General features: G+C 41.5%; 1 protein-coding gene across 1 annotated transcript; it reads right to left on the bottom strand.

Moving 5' to 3' along the window:
• Positions 1-5,698: 5,698 nt before the first annotated feature.
• traf3 (TNF receptor-associated factor 3) lies at positions 5,699-21,664 on the bottom strand. Its single transcript, XM_046309123.1, has 11 exons — positions 21,243-21,664; positions 18,336-18,610; positions 18,028-18,079; positions 17,305-17,409; positions 16,875-17,039; positions 14,819-14,899; positions 14,546-14,620; positions 14,206-14,298; positions 13,106-13,246; positions 7,058-7,232; positions 5,699-6,751 (listed from the first exon to the last, which is right to left on the bottom strand). Exons 2-11 carry the CDS (start codon positions 18,605-18,607, stop codon positions 6,189-6,191), a joined length of 1,722 nt encoding a protein of 573 aa, XP_046165079.1. The 5' UTR covers positions 18,608-18,610; positions 21,243-21,664; the 3' UTR covers positions 5,699-6,188.
• Between the last annotated feature and the right edge of the window lie 220 nt (positions 21,665-21,884).

Raw genomic sequence — 21,884 nt, 5'->3', positions numbered from 1 at the left:
TACATTTATGTTGCTTAGATGCAAATATCAGAAAGAAGTGTGGTAATCATACAATATCTTCACATACTAACATGATTTATACAGTGAGCTCCAAAAGTATTGGGACAGTGAGTGCTTTGGATTTGAAATGATACAATGGCTAAGATTAAAGTGCAGACTGTCAGCTTTAATTTGAGGGTATTTTCATCCATATAGGGTGAACCGTTTAGAAATTACAGCACTTTCCATAGTCCCCCCATTTTAGGGGACCAAAAGCATTGGGACAAACTCACACATGTGTATCAAAGTTGTCAAAAGGAGGCAATGATTACATCAAACTTGTGTCACTACAAACTTGTTGGATGCTTTTGCTGTTTGTTTTTGTTTTTGTTTCAGATTATTTTGTGTCCAATATAAATGAATGCTAAATACTGTATGGTGTCATTTTTGGAGTCGCTTATTGTAAAATAAGAATATGTTTCTAAACACCTCTACATTAATATGTGGATGCTACCATGATTACAGATAATCCTGAATGAATTGTGAATGAATGAGAAAGTTAGGGGCATAAATATCATACCCCCCCCCCCAAAAAAAAATGCTAACCTCGCGTTATTGTAATTGTGAGAGGTTAGCATGTCTTGGGGGTATGATATGTGTCTGATTTTCTCACTCATTCAGGACTAGCTGTAATCATGGTAGCATAGCACAGTCTGCACTTTAAACGTAGTCATTGGATCATTTCAAATTCAAAGTGCTGGAGTACAGAGCCAAAACAACAGAAATTGTGTCACTGTCCCAATACTTTCAGAGCTCATTATATGTATACACTGAATAACATTACCAGACAGCGGCTAATGCCAGGGGTTTTAATATCCAGATGGGTGCAACTTAACAGAAATGGCTCCCGAGTGGCGCAGTGGTCTAAGACACTGCAACTCAGTGCTTGAGGCGTCACCACGGACACCCTGGTTTGAATCATGGGTGTATCACAACCGTCCATGATTGCGTCGTCCGGGTTCGGCCGGTGAAGGCCATCATTGTAAATAAAAATGTGTTCTTAACCGACTTGCCTAGTGAAATCAAGGTTACGTAATACATGACCTGAATGTACTCGATCAGACCGGTCGTACAGAATGTGGAATTGTGTCTACATGACACGTTTCTACCTGCAACTATCTAAACACTACAGTTCACCGAGGGTGTCTGGTCTTGTAACTGTGGTTGTCAGGTTTTCTTGAAAAGTCACGTGGCGGTTGTCGCCTACCCTTGGTGGAAAATATACAGTAGTAGATACTATGCTTCTGTACTATCCTGACATCTAGTGGAAGGAGAAGATAGACTTTTTCCTATGAAGCAGTGGTCACCATATCCTGGAGAGCTAGCTACAGTCTGCGCAGACCTTCCCCCCCATCACTAAACATATCATCAAGACATCAATTAACCAACTTCACTGTAGTTTTCTTGATTCAAAAGAGGCAAGTGTGGCAGACCAGTGTCAGTCATATAATAAAATTAGACAAAGTAGGTATTACGCAGCGGTCTAATGCACTGTACCACAGTGCTAGAGGTGTCAAAACAGACCTTGGTTCAATCCCGGGCTGTATCACAACCGGCCATGATTAGGCGTCTCATAGGGCTCATGTAGACAGTCATTGTAAATAAGAATTTGTTCTTAACTGACTTGCCTAATTAAATAAAGGTTACATTAAAAAATAAATATATATTATGATTAGAACTTTAAGCAGCCATTCCATCTACACCTCCACATTTTAGCTCCCATTGCTGTCTTGTCAATCTCATTCCATCCCGTGCCTGATCCTTTGGGGTCTGCTTCAAGCTCCCACCACAAGATGTTTCTCTGGTGCCCACTTTTCAGTTTCCATTGTGTGTTCCAGGATAGAGCTTGCCTGGTGATGTTGGAGGAGGCTTTCAGAGTGTGTGGCCAATCAATCCTCCTTTGGATCTCCTCCGCCACAGGAACCAAACATCACAGCCAAGAGACAAATTCAAGTTCTTTTTAACAATTTTAATATTACACATTCAAAACATAACTTGTGCAAATAACATTCTCCACCAACCATCACGAAAACAAGTCCACTTCATGTCTCAGCTCAATCAACATGGTTGGAGTGAGGCATTTTGCTTTCCCAACTGTTAAAAAATAATAATTAGCATGATGCACAGCATCCGTTTTGAACATTACAAAAACAATGTGTAAGGTATTGGTACAAAAAGCAGTATAGAAGTAATTTACAGATCTATATAGATCTTCAGAAATGAAAGGCTATTCCTGTTGACTCCACGTAGCAGTGGCATTTCTATACCAGTGTGTATCCATTCCTTTGTGTCATATGCGTCTGAAATAGCACCTGAATCCCCATGTAGTGCACTACTTTTGGCCAGCTCTGGCCAAAAGTAGTGCACTATATAGGGAATAGGGTGCCATTTCAGATGCAGACTTTGCACACTGCCTAAGTACCAGGTCCACTAAAACCAAATCTGAAATAAGAGCCTGCACACAAAACACTACTAATATAATAATAATAATATATGCCATTTAGCAGACGCTTTTATCCAAAGCGACTTACAGTCATGCGTGCATACATTCTACGTATGGGTGGTCCCGGGGATCGAACCCACTACCCTGGCGTTACAAGCGCCATGCTCTACCAACTGAGCTACACAGGACCACTACTCACACAACGACTGTTAATAAAATCTTGTCAATCAACAACGTTCTCCAACACCATCACAACACTGGAAACATACATACTATACGTTACATTCTGTACTTTAACAATGCAACAATACGACCAAACTTCACCATCAATGCAAACACAACAAGGTAAAGTATTGTATCTCCTTATCCAACATGTCATGTGGGATTGTCTCTTCCAGCTTTAATTTAGAAATGTTTCATCAAACAAAGTCAAGTCGGAGTTCTCCTTAGTGATATTTGATGTCTCCTGTAATATTTGTCTGTACCTCGACTTGCGTTGGATGATGCGTTGTCCCACTCATGTTCTTCAAGGCAGAAATGATTAATGCCGAAGTAAATTTATTCACTATCTCCATTCTATATGATCTTTAGTTTTGGTAGATTGCCATACATACATAATACATACATACATAATGGGTCCATGTAGTTTGATGATGGTTACATCCTGATAACTTGGCTTAGAATGATCCACTCTCCATGCCATTTATACCTATCCCTGCTCTGAGTAGCATAGACATTTTTTAGACTTATACAACGGGTGGGTTTAATCCTGGACACTGATTGGTTAAAACCACATTCAAGCCGGTGTCTATCCCACAAGTTACCACGGCTAAAACTAGGACGTTAAAATGACTGTTTACTCTGTTCAATCTCACTGCGCAATCCACCATCTCATCAGCCCAGCCAGACAATTTATTAACTTGTTCTCCACTGTAAAAAGCATCTAGACATTCTCCCATTTCTTTTAGACTAGCAATTGGTTTTCAATAGCAGAGATTTGTATAAACCTTGCGGTCTGTCTCTCTGACATTTGCAACATTGTTTCAATATTGAAATTCGATCTCCAGCTGTCCCATAGCAATGAACCTGTAGGGTCGGGATGAGACAGACAGGCTGACAGCTTTTATCAGCCAGTCGAAATCATGAACCACCATATTTTTTATGGATATATACAAATAAATATCAACAGAAAACAGGTCAAACAAAATGCTGCTAGTTCAGTCTTTCCAGTTTGAAGTGACTAGGTAAGTTGTGTTGTTGGCTAGCTCCTCTGAACAAGTACCCCGACGAGAGAGCACATTTTCTATGCCAGTTGAAATTGAGCATCATTAGCTCATTGTTATGGATGTATCCAAATAACGTCACTAGAAAACAGCTTAAACAAATGCAAACGCAGCTACGTTGATGTTATTCTAGCTGCACTGTTTGTCATGACTGTGTTAGTTGGCTGGCTAGCAAGGGATAAGAAAGTTGCCAGCCATCAACAAAATCCATAGATTTAGAACAAAAAGACTTAACTGGGTCGTGCCTCTGGCAACCAAACAAATAGAACGAAGGACCAGCTGGCTTGGGTAGCAACCCTAGATTTCTGTCGGGACTATATCTCGTGAAAGAATGAAACAATATGAATAAATTAATCAAAATAACGTGTATGAAAATATGTCAATCGTTATTTGAAAACGTTGGTAACCCGTTGTATAAAAGTGATAAGGCCCTCGAAGACGGTGTTTGGAGGACATATTGGCACGGTTTGCCTAACAACACCCCTGCAAATATATCCTCCAAAAATCAGCTTCGAGGGCATTATCACTTATTAAACCACCATGCTCACTGCTCTATTTAATATTCAGCCTGGTTGCCACTGGTGACCAGGGCTGCGGAGTAAAGGATTACAAAAAAACGGTAACTGTAATCCATTACCAGCAAAAATATTGTAATCAGATTACATTACAGATGCTTTTGAAAAACGCTATGATTATTTCGAGGATTACTTATCAATTCAGAAAGGATGTTTGCGAAAAGAAATCTTTGACACTTATTTTTTCAATGCTGATTTGAATGTCATTGAGGAAACATGTGCACGTTTAAGTTTGTTCCACCTGAGCGAGTCTAACCACAAGTTAGAGACCACTATGCTGACACATCAAATGTTTTCAATGGATCGCGGGAAAAGAGCAGGAATAGGCTTTTGTAGGCCACAGTCCAAGCTGTCTTCCAATGGTGCGACTGCTGTCGGCATCCAAAGATTATACGACTTGAATAAAAGCTTGGAAGTAAGGATGACAGCAGTGATGCTCACTGATGTAAATCACACTGCTTCTCTCTCATTTCGCTATTTGCGATTTACGGATTGTGGATGGCTGTTCACAAATATAAATGGGTATTTGACCCCAATAATGGTTGAATTTCAAAAAGTTTAAGCTGCATATCAATCATTGCTTTTGAAACCAGTGGACAGCCAGTGAAAACAGCTGCTTAGTGCGGATCCCAGCCTATGGAATAAAAGTGGGGCTTTTATTTCTCAATCTAATTCATGCTGATAAAAAAAATATCCATTGCTTCTTGAGGAATTGAACTTATAAATGCCTCATAAATGTAAACATACACTGTATAGCCTCATAACATGGTTAAAACCATTTTCATATCATGGATGGTCAGTCCTTGCATCCATAGTGGTGTCTTAATCTGAGAGTGGTTACATTTCACCAGGCCCATCCCTCAACTTTTTACCAAAACAGAGGCGGGTTGGCCATTTTGTTATCGTTTCATCTGTGGATTTGCCCTTTAAAACAGCTGCATATTATCGAGATATTAAAGTGTCACCAACAAAAAGGTGAAAACAATTGGCCTACAGCAAATGCCATTCATTTTTCTCATGTAAATAGCACTTTTCAGTAGTGCTCAAAGCATGCCCTTCCATGAGTGCAGCATTTATTTTTTAAACTTGAATCAATGAGCCCAATAACAAAAATCAAACAACAGAGTAGGGCTGGCTAATAAGTCCTTAGTTTTGGGGTTGTGCTCAGGTAAAACAATTTGGCGAATCTATACTTCCATATTTCCACATCCTATTCTTGAAGGTCAAGGGGTATAACATTTATTGGAATGACTGGAAATCTGACAGAGTTAGATTTTTAATGTAAAGATATAATTTAAATCGTATTATTGTAGTAGAAAGCGATGGGTTGGAAGAAGCCTACATAACCAACCCATAATGTAAAATGTAACATCCATATAACGCCAGCTATGTAAACTTTAATATAGATTTATCCTGCAATAGATGTAGTTCAATTGGTAACATACATTTCGGTCTTCTTCTAATGCCTCTTAAGGGGAAAATAATCTAAAAGTAACAAAGCGTTTGGGTTATCCAAAAGTTACGTTATTGATTACAATTTTGGAAAGGCAACTAGTAACTGTAACGGATGATATTTAGAAAGTAACCTACCCAACCCTGCTTGTGACATATCTCCCTTGTTGAAAAATAATCCTCACACCTCTCTGGTGAGCAACAAAGGGACCAAAGGCTACTGCTCGGAGGTCCACTCTGCTCTTTCTACAGGCTTAGGCTACACACTGAGATCTGCAAAGAAACCTTATTCTGCTTCCTTTTTTACTCCATTTCATCGCTCTCACATAAGGGCACCTTTCCCTCTGACAGATAAAACTGATCCGGATACATCTGCTGTTCTCTACAGACCATAGGTCAGGGGTCAGGGAGGTCAGACGTATCTACTGTGACCTTAATGAAGATGGTATCGTCCTTGATGTAAGTACCGTTCTCCAGCACAGTCTGGGCCACGAACAGCGGGCAGCCTGAGGCTATGTTCATCTCTGCCGTGGGCCGTCTGAAGCTGCTGCTATTGGGGTCTGGTTTAAAGGCATCCCCTAAGTGCTTTCTGGCTGGGCCCTGATCCATCAGCATCAAGGTCACCTTCTGCTTAAAGGGCCAGAGCAGAAGGGCATCGTACTCGCCACGCATCACCACGAAGAACAGCGACAAGTGGGTTCCTTTCCCCATGCCGTCTCCGTTCAGGTAGACCCGGGCACACATCTTGTAGCCAAAGTAGCCAGTGTAGAAAGGCTGGCTGTAGAGAGACAGGGTCTTTGACGCCACGGCTTCTTGTTTCCGCCGCTTGTAGTCACGGATCTTCCAGATGAGCATCCCATTGAAGGAGGCAGTCTCTAGGACCTGGAAGCGCAGGTCCATGTCTGCTAGTCGGATCTCATGGACGCTCAGCATGTCGTCGTGACGGGAGAGCTGTGTCTCTAAAGAACATGCAGAGAAACAAAAGCAAGCCAATGGAATAAGAGCCCTGTATTGTCTGCACCACTCTAGACTGCTCTCTACTCTGGACTAAAAAGCCATTTCATTTTTAAAAATTAAATGTTCAATGATTTCTTTGCTCATAATGTCGTTTCAGACTGAGTATAACAGATTGGACCAATGTCACATTACACTTTGAGAAACTCCTAAATGCGAGGTACACACGATTACAGGTTTTAGTGGCAGTGAAGTGCTAAAGAGCATTCACAAGACAAGTGTTGAGAACGAGAGAATTCAAGGCAACTCACCTAGTGTGTGTGTGGCTGGGTTGGCCCCGCCCCGCCCTCCTTCTAGAGTGGCGACTCTGGAGCGGATGCTCTCCACGGTTCCTCGGAGGGTCTCCACCTCCTCTCGGACAGACCTCAGAGACCTCAGCTCCAGCTCCATCTCCAGAAGCTTCTCAGAGTGGGAACTCATCAACTCCTACATGGAGGAACAATCACACACACACACACACATGCAGTTACACACACTTCCATATAGGGCTGCTCGAACAATCAAATTTGAATCAAAATTGCGATGTTGACATGTGCAATATCGCATGAGGCTTCGATATTTAGAAAGCGCCACGTAGCCGTCCGTAAAGACACTTTAAAAAAACTGATTTTTCTCGCAGCCTCTCCTCTTTTGTCCGCTTCCCAATCACACACACACGCCAAGCCCCACACGCCAAGCCCCACACGCCAAGCAGAGTTCCTCACACTCGAGATGCACTCCGCTAGAGATATTAGAAAAGGAGATAAGAATCACTGCGGGAAATGAATGGAGAAACGTATAACGCGCCACCCAGCAGACTGTTGACCAATAACGTTCACGTTGCCATGCTGTGTCTCGGTAGTTGCTAAACTAATCTTCAATATTTCAGAGAATAAAGGAGCTTGAACTCTTGCTAGAACAAGAGAGAGGGAAGAGGAGGTGAATTAAGTTTCTAATGAGGAAGAGGATAAACACGATGGAAGACAAATATGTCGCTTAATATACACTGTGTACAAAACATTAGGGACACCTTCTTAATATTAAGTTACGCCCTCTGAACAGCATGGACTCTACAAGGTGTCAAAAGCGTTCTGGCCCATGTTGACTCCAATGCTTCCCACAGTTGTGTCAAGTTGACTGGATGTCCTTTGGGTGGTGGACCATTCTTGATACACACGGGAAACTGTTGAGCGTGAAAAACCCAGCAGCGTTGCAGTTCTTGACATAAACCGTTACGCCTGGCACCTACTACCATACTCCGTTCAAAACACACTTCAAATATTTTGCCTTGCCCGTTCACCCACTGAACGGCACACATACACAACCCATGTGTCAATTGTCTCAAGGCTTCAAAAATACCCTCCCCTTCATCTACACTGACTGAAGTGGATTTAACAAGTGCCGTCAATAAGGGATCATAGCTTTCACCTGGTCAGTCGGTCATGGAAAGAGCAGGTGTCCTTAATGTTTTGTACACTCAGTACTATTAGGCGTAGCCTATAGCCCTACTTTCCGAAACTGAACTGAGTGATATATTATTTGATATATTACTTCTTTCAAGGACGCAGAAGTTGAAGGAGTCTATTGAAGAGGCAGGAATGCAGGACTCCTTCGAACAGTTGAGCCCTGAGGCAAAGGCATTCTGCAGGACTCAAGTGAAACATGCATTGCTCAAAAACAAGAGGGAGAAGATTCACAAAAGAGATTAAAAGGAGTTTCCCCTCCAATCACTACACCACAGCCCAAAGTGCTACAAGGAGCTGAGGAAGACATTCTCCCTAGCAACCTTGCGTTTGTGTCCTCCACCAAATGAAGAGGAGCACAGCGCATGACCACTGAAGAAAGAAGGTGCATACTTGTCCTTGATGAGATAACAGTTAAAGATCATCTTGATTACAACAGGAGTTGATGGGGTCTGTTAAGACAACAACAAAAAAGCCTGCCAGACAGGATCTATGAACACTAGCCTAACGGAAAAAGGGAGGCCTATGTCATGTCTTCTTTACTTACCTATCATCAAGACAACCACCTAAACAACCACCTAAACTAACCAAAGGGACAACCACTTATACTAATGCACTCCTACTTTTACAGCCAATAGGTTATTTAGTTTCCAAATCTACCATGCCCAGTGACCGTATGTATAGTCTCCCTATAGGAGGGTGCAGTTCATCTCCTTGATGATGTTGGACTGAGTGGAAGGAACACTCGCTCTATAGCCTAGAGCTCTTGCTTGACCCGCTGTTTTTGACACCTGCTAAATCACACCTTGACGCATATTCAGGAATCATTTGAGTGAAAGCAGTAACTTGTGATCAGCGGGTCCAACAATGTGAAGGCCTTGAAGGACCTTGGTGCTTCCCTAGAACACAAGGACAGCGGTCACACAGCCCACTGCATAAACATTGGTCGACTCGTCCCCATCATCTACCTCGTCTCTTGAGAATATGCCAGAGAAACTTTAAAAAGCATGGACTAGAAGTAATTACAGCTTAGTTCATGTAATAGATGATTACAAATGACTAATTATACTGTCGCTTATTGAGGTTCAATAGGTTAATCACTATATTTCTGTCCCGATAGGAGTCTGGTCATCAGTTTTTGCGGCGGCACATCAAAATGTTTTACAACATTGATAAAACAAACAGCTTGAAGCTTTGCTCCTGAGCTAACAGACCGACACATCCACCTGCCAACATGAGGGTTCGGGCTGGCAACTCAAATCTTCAGCCATTCTGTTACTGCAGGTAGGCCTTCACATATCTCACTTATCAAACAATGGCAATGCACACTGTCAATATAATGCAGAATGTTGCTGACTGGATCAACTGTATTTACCTACCAATCTACACTGAACTAAAATAGAAATGCAACAATTTCAAACATTTTACTGGGTTTCAGTCACATATATCATTAAGCCTTAATCTATGGATTTCATATGACTGGGAATATAGATATGGATCTGTTGGTCTCATAACTTTTAAAAAAGTCAGTATCTGGTGTGACCTCCATTTGCATCATGCAGCTCGACACATCTCCTTCACATAGAGTTGATCAGGCTGTTTGATTGTGGCCTGTGGAATGTTGTCCCACTCCTCTTCAATGGCTGTGTGAAGTTGCTGGATATTTGGGGGGGGGACTAGAACACGCTGTTGTACACGTCGATCCAGAGCATCCCAAACGTGCTCAATGGGTGACATGTCTGGTAAGTATGCAGGCCATGGAAGAACTGGGACATTTTCAGCTTCCATGAATTATGTACAGACCCTTGTGACATGGGGCTGTGGATTATCATGCTGAAACAGGAGGTGATGACGGCGAATGAATGACATGACAACGGGCATCAGGATCACGTCATCTCTGTGCATTCAAATGGCCATCGATAAAATGCAATTGTGTTTGTTGTCTATAGCTTATGCTTGCCCATATCATAACCCCACCGCGACCACGGGGCACTCCGTTCACATCAGCAAAACACTCTCCCACACGATGACATACACGTTGTCTGGCATCTGCCCGGATCAGTTGAAACCGTGAAGAGCACACTTCTCCAGCGTGCTAGTTGCCATTGAAGGTGAGGATTTGCCCAATGAAGTCGGTTACGATGCCGATCTGCAGTCAGGTCAAGACCCTGGTGAGGACGAGCATGCAGATGAGCTTCACAGACAGTTTGTGCAGAAATTCTTCGGTTGTGGAAATCCACAGATTCATCAGCTGTCCGGGTGGCTGGTCTCAGATAATCTCGCAAGTGAAGAAGCCGGACGTGGAGGTCCTGGGCTGGCATGGTTACACGTGGTCTGCGGTTGTGAGGCCGGTTGGACGTACTGCCAAATTCTCTAAAACAACATTGGAAAGGGGGATACCTACTCAGTTGTACAACTGAATGCATTCAACTGTAATGTGTCTTCCGCATTTAACCCAACCCCTCTGAACCAGAGAGGAGCGGGGGGCTGCCTTAAATCGACAGGAGGCGGCTTATGGTAGTGAAATTAAAGTGATATTCTCTGGCAACAGCTCTGGTGGACATTCTTGCAGTCAGCATGCCAATTCCACACTCCCTCAAAACTTGAGACATCTGTGACCTCCATCCCATACGGTCTCCCATCGACACCACTTGAACAGGTGTGTAAGAGTAGTTTATAGTGCAGGAGATACACAATTAATTTCACTCTGTGAAATTTAGTGACATAATTGATAACGAGAAACACAATGATTGGCCACATTTTGTTGTGTAGCGTTGTACTCATATGACTACGAATAATTCTATATGAATAACTACATAAATCTAAGTCAAATTGTAAAAAAGTGATTCATTTAGAGAATATGATCCTTGATCTCAACAATATACCAAAGCAATTGAGAAAAACTAAATGTTACTAATATGGTTGATGTCACACCTCTAAAAGGAAGAGATCAGTGACGGCCGTCGAGGCAGAGGCGCAAGCGTATGTGGCTGGTTGGGTGGCCCGGAAGCTGTCCCTGGATGGAGACCTAGGGAATTGGGCCAGGCGTGGTGACCTAGTCGACCAGAGGAGAGGACCACTCCTATGCAGCCCAGCAAGGAGCACATTCATACAGCACAAAAGATTCACGGACACAGCAAATCTAAATCAGGTCTTCAAATGTGTTATTCTGCACTATAGAAAAATAGAAAGTCCAATCACACACACGTCAGAGAAAAACATAAAATAATAAAAAGCACACTTACAAAATCACAAAGACACATTCACTGCACAACACACAGACCAGCCAAAGCATGCCACCCTGCTTTCAGAGCAGTAGTGCGCCATGTGTCGAATCAGTGCAGAGCTGCGCAGACAACGCGAAACAATTCATAGGACAAGAGGCAGCCAAGAAAAACTCAAAACTGAAATGTTGAACAGTGTAGCTTAAAAACTAGAAACATTGATGAAACTCCGAACCTTGCTGCCTCGTACGGGTCTGGATTTAGACAGGGACATCGTACCATATCAGCTGCATCGCTCGTATTGTATTACACTTATATTGTATGTTCTCTTGACAGGCATTGCTATTACATAGACTATCCTTTATATTTTGGTGATGTTGTATTTCTCGTGCTCCTGCCTTGTTTGTTGTAGCTAGAATCACGGGTTCCTCGTCACGCACGGTACTTTGCATCTGCAGCAGCAGCACTATTGCTGATGTCATTGGTCTCAGAGACGTCGGTCTCAACATATTACAGGTTACATATTATAAGAACAACGTAATGTCTCCTCACCCACTCCCAACCTATCACCCGGTCTCCTATCATAGTATCAGAGTTCTGCAGTTCTCTTTAAAATTGCAGTACCACATTGGTACTTACTATGTTTAGATCGTTGTGTCCACTGAGAAAGTATGTGATGATTTTGCTGGCTACTGCTAAGCAGGTGCGGTTCCTTAAATCCTTCCACTACCTCATCCTTCTAATATTACCCAACCATGTTGGCTTTGCCAGACCAAGAACAATGACACCTGAATAACTCAAAAATAATGTTAGATGATCTTCCTCAGGTCTGTTTTATTTACATTTCCAGCTAGCTAACTCATTTCGATACGAACACACAACACAATTGACTGCTTTTGCAAAATAGCAGATGACAAACTTCAACAACTCTCCTTTTTTATCAAATTACGACTCAGAAACTTATCCTTGTTCAATTTAACAACATATTTCTACAATTTGATTGCTATGTTTCTGTTGATCACCACTCAACCGAAAAACAAATCTTTGCGATTGCACGACTATAGCGCTGATGACTGGTCGTGAGACTGCTGCATTGTTTGTGCAATAGCTTGTTCTTAAAATCAGAGAAGAAAATGCAAAGAATATTCTAAAGTCTTTGTCTGAATGTACCCATCTATATCAATCGAATTAGGGTCCCCCGGGAAACACTGACCAACACTTTGGTTCCTACTTTGTCACAACTATCTCCTCCCTTACTTCCGTTGTCATACCAAACAAAACTGCATTCCATGTTGCCACTGTATTCCAACCATAGCAATAGAATGATCATTCTAATTTTACGTTTCTAACAGTTCACCCAAGTGTTTTGATCTATAAATCGCAATTGCAATAATTGGTACAAAAATCGCAATTAATGTTTTGCATATAACGTGCAGCCCCACTTCCATACATTACATTACATTACATTACATGACAGGACTTTACCTGCAACTGAGAAATAAGTAAATGGGACTGAAGGACAGTGCATTATGTCATGATGCATGTCAAAGACAAGTATTATTATGTATGCCAAAGGCGAGTATTACGTCTTTATTACAAGGTTATAGATAATGACACAGAATTGGACCTTTACCTGCATGGTATTGAGTTTCTGGTCCAGCTGTCTATTCTTCTCCCTCATCTCCTCGTAGTGAGACAATGTTTCAGACAGACGGCTGCTCAGGCCCGGCAGAACCTTGTACCGCTCCAGAAGCTCTCCTTTAACATCCTCCACCTAGACGATAAACAATAAAGATCATCAAGGACAACAACCACCCGAGCCACTGCCTGTTCACCCCGCTATCACCCAGAAGGCGAGGTCAGTACAGGTGCATCAAAGCTGGGACCGAGAGACTGAAAAACAGCTTCTATCTCAAGGCCATCAGACTGTTAAACAGCCACCAATAACATTGAGTGGCTGCTGCCAACACACTGACTCAACTCCAACCACTTTAATGATGGGAATTGATGTAAAATATATCACTAGCCACTTTAAACAATGCTACTTAATATAATGTTTACATACCCTACATTACTCATCTCATATGTATACGTATATACTGTACTCTATATCATCTACTGCATCTTTATGTAATACATGTATCACTAGCCACTTTAAACTATGCCACTTTGTTTACGTACTCATCTCATATGTATATACTGTACTCGATACCATCTACTGCATCTTGCCTATGCCACTCTGTACCATCACTCATTCATATATCTTTATGTACATATTTTTTATCCCTTTACACTTGTGTGTGTATAAGGTAGTAGTTTTGGAATTGTTAGGTTAGATTACTCGTTGGTTACTGCATTGTCGGAACTAGAAGCACAAGCATTTCGCCACACTCGCATTAACATCTGCTAACCATGTGTATGTGACAAATAAAATTGGATTTGATTTGATTTGTTGTTGTTATTACGGCTTCGTTACCCTGAACTACAGCAACCATTCAGCCCTAGAGTTAGTTGTTGTTATGAAGTTAGCTGTGTGGTTCATTTAGTTTCAATTCTCCCAATTGATTTCTTTCGGGTACTTCCCAAAATATATTTTGTTGTTAGTGTGTTACATATAAATGCACGTACAAAAACGTGTGAATCAACAATTTCATTATGCTGATTCTATAAAATGTTTCCTCTACTTGTACACAGGGCAAATTGTTGTAAAAAAAATCAATGTAATTGCAGTACCTTGGCCTCCAGTGTAGTGTTTCTGGTTGCCATCAACCGCAGGTGTTCAGAGGCAAAGCTAGATTCATGGTCCCTCATGTCTTGGTTGAGACCCTACAGCGGAGCAACAGGGAACATCAGATCAGTAACATACCAGCTTAAAACTACTGTATGCTCTGCTAAATGTGGCCGAGTTGGTGATCAGTGGGACAGTAGCACCACTTTCTTATGATCACAATAGCAAGACCAAGGAGTAGGAGAGCCATCACAGGGAGTTCATAGTGGCCATGTTATTAGAACTTCTATTACTCGTGTTATTATTCAGAACATTTCTAACAGTCATAGTAACATGAAGGCTGACCTTGAAATTGCATCCAAAGCGAATAAAGGAGCAGGTGACATGAGCCTTGGGACACTCGTGTTGATGACTCGTCAGCTGAGAGTAGAGAAACACACATTCAGGTTCAATCATTTCCTTCTGTGTCAAGCATTTTTCAGTGCAACGTGGTCTCAATGAAATGAGCAACACGAAAACTAAAACGACGTTTATCCATCTGATGAGAAGTGGAAAGATGACCCTTCTTGTTTTGCATGAACACAATTTATATTACGAAATTTTAAATAAACTCCTTACTTTGCTCCGTAAGATGGAGGGGAAAGTACAATGATTGGGGCAGGCCACCGGAAATGAAGGACAAACGGTGTCTTTGTGTTTCTGAAAAAGTGATCAAGTAAAGAGAAATTGGCACTATGGAAAGAAAATACACCTAGTAAATATTCACACAAAAAACATTGAACACAAATACTGAACTGGCTCTACAACATCAATAATCAATGATATTGTTTAGGGAAGTAACAGTGTTGTTATAGTCAGTGATTAAGGTGGACTTAAATACATGCCAGTACCAGAACGACAGTGAGAAGGTCAATTCTGGTGACTTTAAAAAAATACATTCTACTCCAAAATTCATGAAAATGTAATGATTTTAACATCTGAAATATAACTGATGTGCGCCACTGCACTGTAGGGAGATGATGAGGAGCAAGTAGTGGCTGTGCGCTCATGGCTCTCATTCACACCACCGTTTCCTTCAAAGATACCTTGTAACGTGTCACTGATCTTAAAGGGATAGTGCAACATTTGGCAATTAAGCCCCTTTTCTACTTACCCAGAGTCAGATGAACTCATGGATACCATGTGTACGTCTCTGCGTGCAGTTTGAACGGCGCTAGTTTCACTAGCATGCTAGCTGTTCCCATAGACTTCCAGTCATTGCGCTAATACTATTTAGTAACTTCTTTCAAACTGCAGTCATATTTTTGGGCTGCCTCTGCTAAATGAATGTACGGGAAACGCTGCAGTACTTATTTTGGGTACCGGTCCTCTTTATATCCTTTTATACAGTATGTTGTTGTCTTAGGTCTCTCTTGATGTAGTGTTGTCTCTCTTGGCGTGATGTGTGTTTTGTCCTATATTTATATGTTATTTATATTTTATTCCCAGCCCCCATCCAGCCAGGAGGTCTTTTGCCTTTTGGTAGGCCGTCATTGTAAATAAGAATTTGTTCTTAACTGACTTGGTGCCAGTACTAATTCTAGTTAAAGAGTGAAATAAAAATATTGATTCATGCAGTACTGCCACTCAGGTAAAAAAAAAAAAAAAAAAGAATCATGTTCATGTTGTAAATGACAATGCGTTGTAAATGTTCATATGTGCGCAGTGCTCAGCTGTTGGCTAGAAATTTATGCTGGTGCTGTTATGTGCATCCCATCCTGCTGGGGTCTCTCTCCTCATCCTTCAGCCTTAGTCGATATGTAATCTAGAATACGCTTATCCAGAGCGACTTAGGTAAGACAACCACATATCAGTCGCATATTGCTGAAATTATTTTCAATACTTCCTAAACAAACACAATAGCCTATAATTCTGTGCACAAACATTTGCACGGACTGGACAGGAGTGATTTTTATTGGGAAGGGACAAGAAAGTTCCCGGGGTGATATAACTGTTGTGAGATCAGGACAATTCAGGGAAAAAATGACAAGGGACAGGAATTAATTTTCACTCCCGTGTCAACCTCTAGTCTGTGGTAAACACAGGATTAGGAGATCTTATATGTTTTCTTCTATGAGATAAACTTCAGCAAACAACACATTTTGTGAATTTTTGAATAATTTATGTAATCACATAAAGGCTTCATAATTGATAAAGATCATGTTATCGGACTGCTATTATCTCACATAACAAAACGTATAAGATCTCCAAAGCCTGTGTTGACCTCATTTTCGGCGATTATTCAAAAACCCTATTCTTTCATCATTCATATTTCCCATAGGGATGGCTGAACAAACCAGAGGCAACTCATTTCCGGGTTTTAGGACTACAATCTGATGAGCTCTATTATAATCAGATCACATTATGACGTCATGATGTGGACCAAAAGTTCCATACCACCTGAACAGGCTTAAATTCCAGGTCTTTTTTTTCTTTTTTTTACACAGAAAGGGCATTATCATTATTCAATCATTATTTCAAAATGTCAGGGTGTTTTTTTTGACCTCGTAGTGTGTAAATACTTTTTTTTAAAGCAGGAAACTCAGGTTTAAACTTCCCCCTTAAAGACAAAATATTCTATAGGAGGTGCAGGTTTGGTGAGCACCGGCCCAACTCCAGTAGTAGTTCTAATTACCTGTAACTCAGTCATGGCCATCTTCTGCATGCAGAATTCACAGGTGGTCTCCCTGTGTTTACATTTGCAACTCAAATGTTCAGGAATGTCTTTGCGCATCATCTTCTCTTTGCACTTTCCCAAAGGGCATGGCACCTCAAAATACGGACACACATTTAAATGATCCTGGTAAAAAAAAAAAAAAAAAAAATACATTGAAGGAAAAGGAATCATGAGTGTAAAGAAAATGTCACGTATTATTATAGTAATTCATAACAGTTGATGGGAAATGTCCAACCAATGTGACGAGCATCAAGGAGAATTGTAGATAAACATTTTTCTAAAACGGTCATTCAAAAATGGGTGGATCTTTTGCAGTTCAGAGTTTGAATACCGACGGCGTGCACTGTGCAACAATGGGACGTTTTATTTCCCCCAGTCAGACACTTACCATGACCTGCTGTAAACTGATCTGCTCCTTACAGCCGCTCTTTTCACTCCTGCAGTACACTCTCAGAGCCATGATCTCTCTATGGCAGCATACGTCACGGAAGACCTGACAAAACACACACAAAAACGATTGTCACGGATTATGTTCAAGGCCACTTAGAATGGGTATACAGCAGAGATGGGCAACTTTGGTGGGAATGGGGGCCACCAAAAAACTGAACTCATCACGAGGGGCTTCAGTGGTTCGTGGGTCTGCGTACCCACATCCATACCCACACACGCAGTCAGATGACGTTTTAAATGTTATCTACGCCCCATTCTGCCATGGGGCGTAGAGAAAATGTTGCTGTTTTTAAAGCAACTTTACCATGGGTGTAGAGAAGATCTTGCCACTTGTATAACTCATTTCCTGCAATTCTACTCATTTTGCCATAGGGTGGAGAGAAATGTTTGCAGATTTGAATTGATATCTGAATGAGTAACTGATAAACTGAATGGGTTTAGATCGCTCGCTAAACTAACTTATCAACTTTAAAAAACGTTAGCTGATATGGGCTAATTGAGTGCACAACCAAATTTCGAAATGTACCTTGTGTATTCTACTATTTTAACTCTCAACAGTTAGTTGAGACCCTGACTGAGTTAAAAATAAACTTTCATTTTTTTCCCCTTGGGGCTGGTATATAGGGGTGATGATAGTGATGCAAATCGTTTTCAGTCTTACCTTGTCTTTGAACAGAGGTTCCTTATCTTCTGGACATACTGGATTCGGTTTGCTGTAAAGTAGATTTAACTAATAATTTATGTCCAATCAAGCATCCTATTAACAACTAGTGGCCAATGACTTCATTATTCCTCCATCATCATCACATGATCATTGAATGACAAACCAATCTTACCAGAAAGACAGCTGACATATCAAACACATGGACAAGAAGACATTTCTGTAATTTCTCAACTGTAATTTCCTACAAAATAAACATACCCATTCATTCTCGCATTCAGGATGAATATCAAATCTCTTCTCCTCACCTTAGCTGATCAGAGATACAGGTTTCACAGAACCTGTGTCCGCATTCTGTCTGCCTGGGGTTGCAGAGCACCAGCTTGCAGGACTCACAGCAGTACTTGGGTTCCGGGGTGGCTACGAAGTGGTCCCTGAAGCCCCCGTGCTGGGGTAGGAAGCCTGCCACGTGGTCGCTGGGCCAGGGGCGCTGGGCCAGGGAGAGAGCGGCCAGGGAGAGAGCGCATTGCTGGAGGGGGATCTGCAGCTCCCGCCCGTCCGCATTCCGCCCTGCTGACATGACCTGGGGAGGGCACACACACACACAGACAGACATGAGGTGAGAGATGTTTCATAAAATGTACAGTTGCAACATACAGGACAAACACAACATGGTGTTTCAGCTGAGGCTGTGTGTGTTAATGCTGAGAATTCATTGCCACATCAACAGCTCACGACTGTCAGGCCAAGCCTTGGGAAACCCCTTTATAACAAGCATAGCTAACTGGGTCTAATTTTATCCCCGCTCTGACTCGGAGCAGAGTGGAGTGCACTAGCAGGAAGGCCTGGGACTGGAATAAAACATCCCCAAAATTAGATAGAGAGGACAGAACTTAATCTAGACTGAACCAAGCCTTTATTATTGACTTGCCAAAACATTATTCACTTTAGGAGTGCAAGCAGTCTAGGCTAGAACATCCTTCAATTGACATCAATCCCATGTAAGTACAGCATACACCATCACCCCCCCCCAAAAAAAAAAAAAACTTCTACTAGTAGGTTCTAGTTCAAATGGAGAACTGAGAAGATTTCCAGCTTCTCGGGAACCTAACTCTGAACGAATGACTGAACCATCAGGTCTACATCCTGTTACACATTGTTCAAATGACTCATTCATATAGTACAACTGAACCCATTCAGACTGACACTGGTTAGGATATCAAGACTGGCCACTTCTACAACTCTGCCCTCAACGTTGAAAGTCCATCCAACCATCATCACTGGACGAGCAAATGGACTAGGCCTAGACTACTCGCTGACCAGTTCATGTGGTTCGCAAGGGACTTCCTGGGATATTCAAGGGGCTTTTCCACATGCCTGTCCCTGTCCATCACCACTGACTGACTACACACACAAACTTAGTACTCTCACTCACACAAACACACACACACACACAAGCAAGCCTACACAAACTCCAGACACAGCTAGATAAAAGCTGTCAGCAAAACGTTAGAAATGTAGATTGGTTAAGCTAGATAGATATCTTCGTTATCTCCTACCTACAGTAACGCATATAGTACATTTGAGATTGTTTCGGGTACATTTGGTCCAGGGACGAGATTAGTCAGGTCTATCTTCCTTGACAGGAAATCTGTTTCTGATGAAACGCTGAGCATGATGTAAAATTGGGTATTTCCCCTGTTAAATAGACTCACTGATAGATTTACATGGAGAATGTCCGACATCTTTTGAGAAACAGGCTCATTATTCTACCGTATTTAAACCTGGTCATAATGCTTGATGCTGAAAGGACACATTGTGTCTAACAGTGAGTGGAGGAAGAAAAAAGACGAGGGAAATCAGTTACATGTCATAGTTTCTCAGGCGAGATCCTCTCATATGGCCATGAAATGCACGAGCTATCTATTCTACTCAGATAATATCGGCACAGAGGGCAGTCTCTCCACTCCCATTATACAGATGTAGCCAAGTCTTGTTATGCTGGTTGAGTAACATGACATCACAAAACAAAAACGAAACAAGTAGGGGAATTCTCTGAGTGACCTTTCATTGCACTTAGGTTTGGCACAATTACCATAACCATGTAACTACTGGTATGGATAAAGACCATCATGAAAATAAAATAACAGCCATCATGACCATATATATATTTTATTTTTATTTTTATTGTGTGGAATAAACAGCTAACTGAAGACCGGATGGCTGGGCATTCAACATGACTAAACATTGTTGCTCTTTGCTGAAACAAGCTAAATGTTGTAGCAAATGAGTCTTCAGTTGTCTAAGCAATACCCCCCTCCCAGCAGAAACACATGCAGTCAGGAGAGAAAATGTGCGTCTGTTTTAACAGTACCCGCGATCATTTGGCCGACCAATTACCGTCATCCAAAACTCCTATGACCGTCACAGCCCTAATTGCTCTAAATCAGATCAGAGTGTGTTGGTCACATACACAGATGTTATCGCAGGTGCAGCGAAATGCTCGTGTTTCTAGCTACGTGGAACACTATAACCTGAAAGCAAGAGAACTTGGAAACAGGTGAATCTTCCCAGAACAGATTCATGTTTTTCTGATCAGTGATCTTAGACCAGGCCAATCAGAAATGTGATTCTGTTAAAGAATGTTTTCAATGTTTCATATGCATACAGGCATACCGTTTGGCATGTCTCAAAGGCATTATTGACATATGATAAGCATATATTTCAATACAAATATATTTTTGCACCCAATATTTACTATTACCAGACTGTTCACCGTGTCTAATAATAGAAACCACCCTCCAAAATAGAAAATCATGCAAATGACTTGAGGTATATTTTTGGACAACCAATTTGTCATAACTGCAATTAATGTATTGCACATGCATTGGTGTAAAACGGAAGATCTTATATGTCATGTCAACGTAAAATGACATGACAAGGTGATCATGTGGAATAATACATATTTAGAATATGCCATTATTGGTTTATCTTCACCATGGTTTAGATGGCTGAGTGTAGGCAATTCAGTGCACCACAATGGATGTTTTAAATGACCTCATACCCCAATTTGAAGCCTCCCTAGCCCCACACACATGTTTTGGCTCACAACTGCATGGCTACTCAACATGTTGCAATCTACAGACAGACATAGCTACATAAAAGTCAAATTCACTATAATATCATTAGCTTTCCCGTCTAGCAACAATACTTACATGAATCAGATATAACGTGGGCCAACGCAACGCCGTTTTCCAGGAGCTACAATGTTACAAATGGAGCTTCGATGAATGGCACGTTCATCAACACCACAATGTAACCGCTTACAATGAAAACGACCAAACACTGCCGGTTTTAAAACAGGCAGCTAGAGGCTTTTGATCGGTAGCTGACATTTTAAAAACAGAATGTTAAAAGGAAATGTACTAAATTCCATACGGGAATATAGCAGAAAAAGCAGCCGCTGCTGACTTGCTCTTGTCTTGATGTCTAGTGGTTGGAAAGCCCCCTTTGCTTTGGTCTTACTTCCTCAGGAAATCCCCGTCAAGAAGAAAAAAAAATGGTAGTCAGCCAGTGGTTGAGGCCATGATGTGTTGTATGGTATTTCCGCTAGATGGCAGTGTCATCATCACCATCAAGTGTACTACGGGAATTGCTGTCAGATATACAAACGTGGGACATTTTACTGTTTGTAATGGTCTGTACCCATCACTTACAGCACATGAGTCATTTCCTCCTATTCAGTAAAACATTTATTTTCTCCTCCTGTCCTGAAACAATTACTTGATCCTTCTTCAGCAAAGGCATTTATTTAAAAATAACCTTTATTTAACCAAGTCAGTTAAGCACAAATTCTT

This window comes from Oncorhynchus gorbuscha, linkage group LG17 (genome assembly GCF_021184085.1).
Source record: "Oncorhynchus gorbuscha isolate QuinsamMale2020 ecotype Even-year linkage group LG17, OgorEven_v1.0, whole genome shotgun sequence".
NCBI lineage: Eukaryota > Metazoa > Chordata > Actinopteri > Salmoniformes > Salmonidae > Oncorhynchus > Oncorhynchus gorbuscha.
This window is presented reverse-complemented; position numbering and strand designations above follow the sequence as displayed.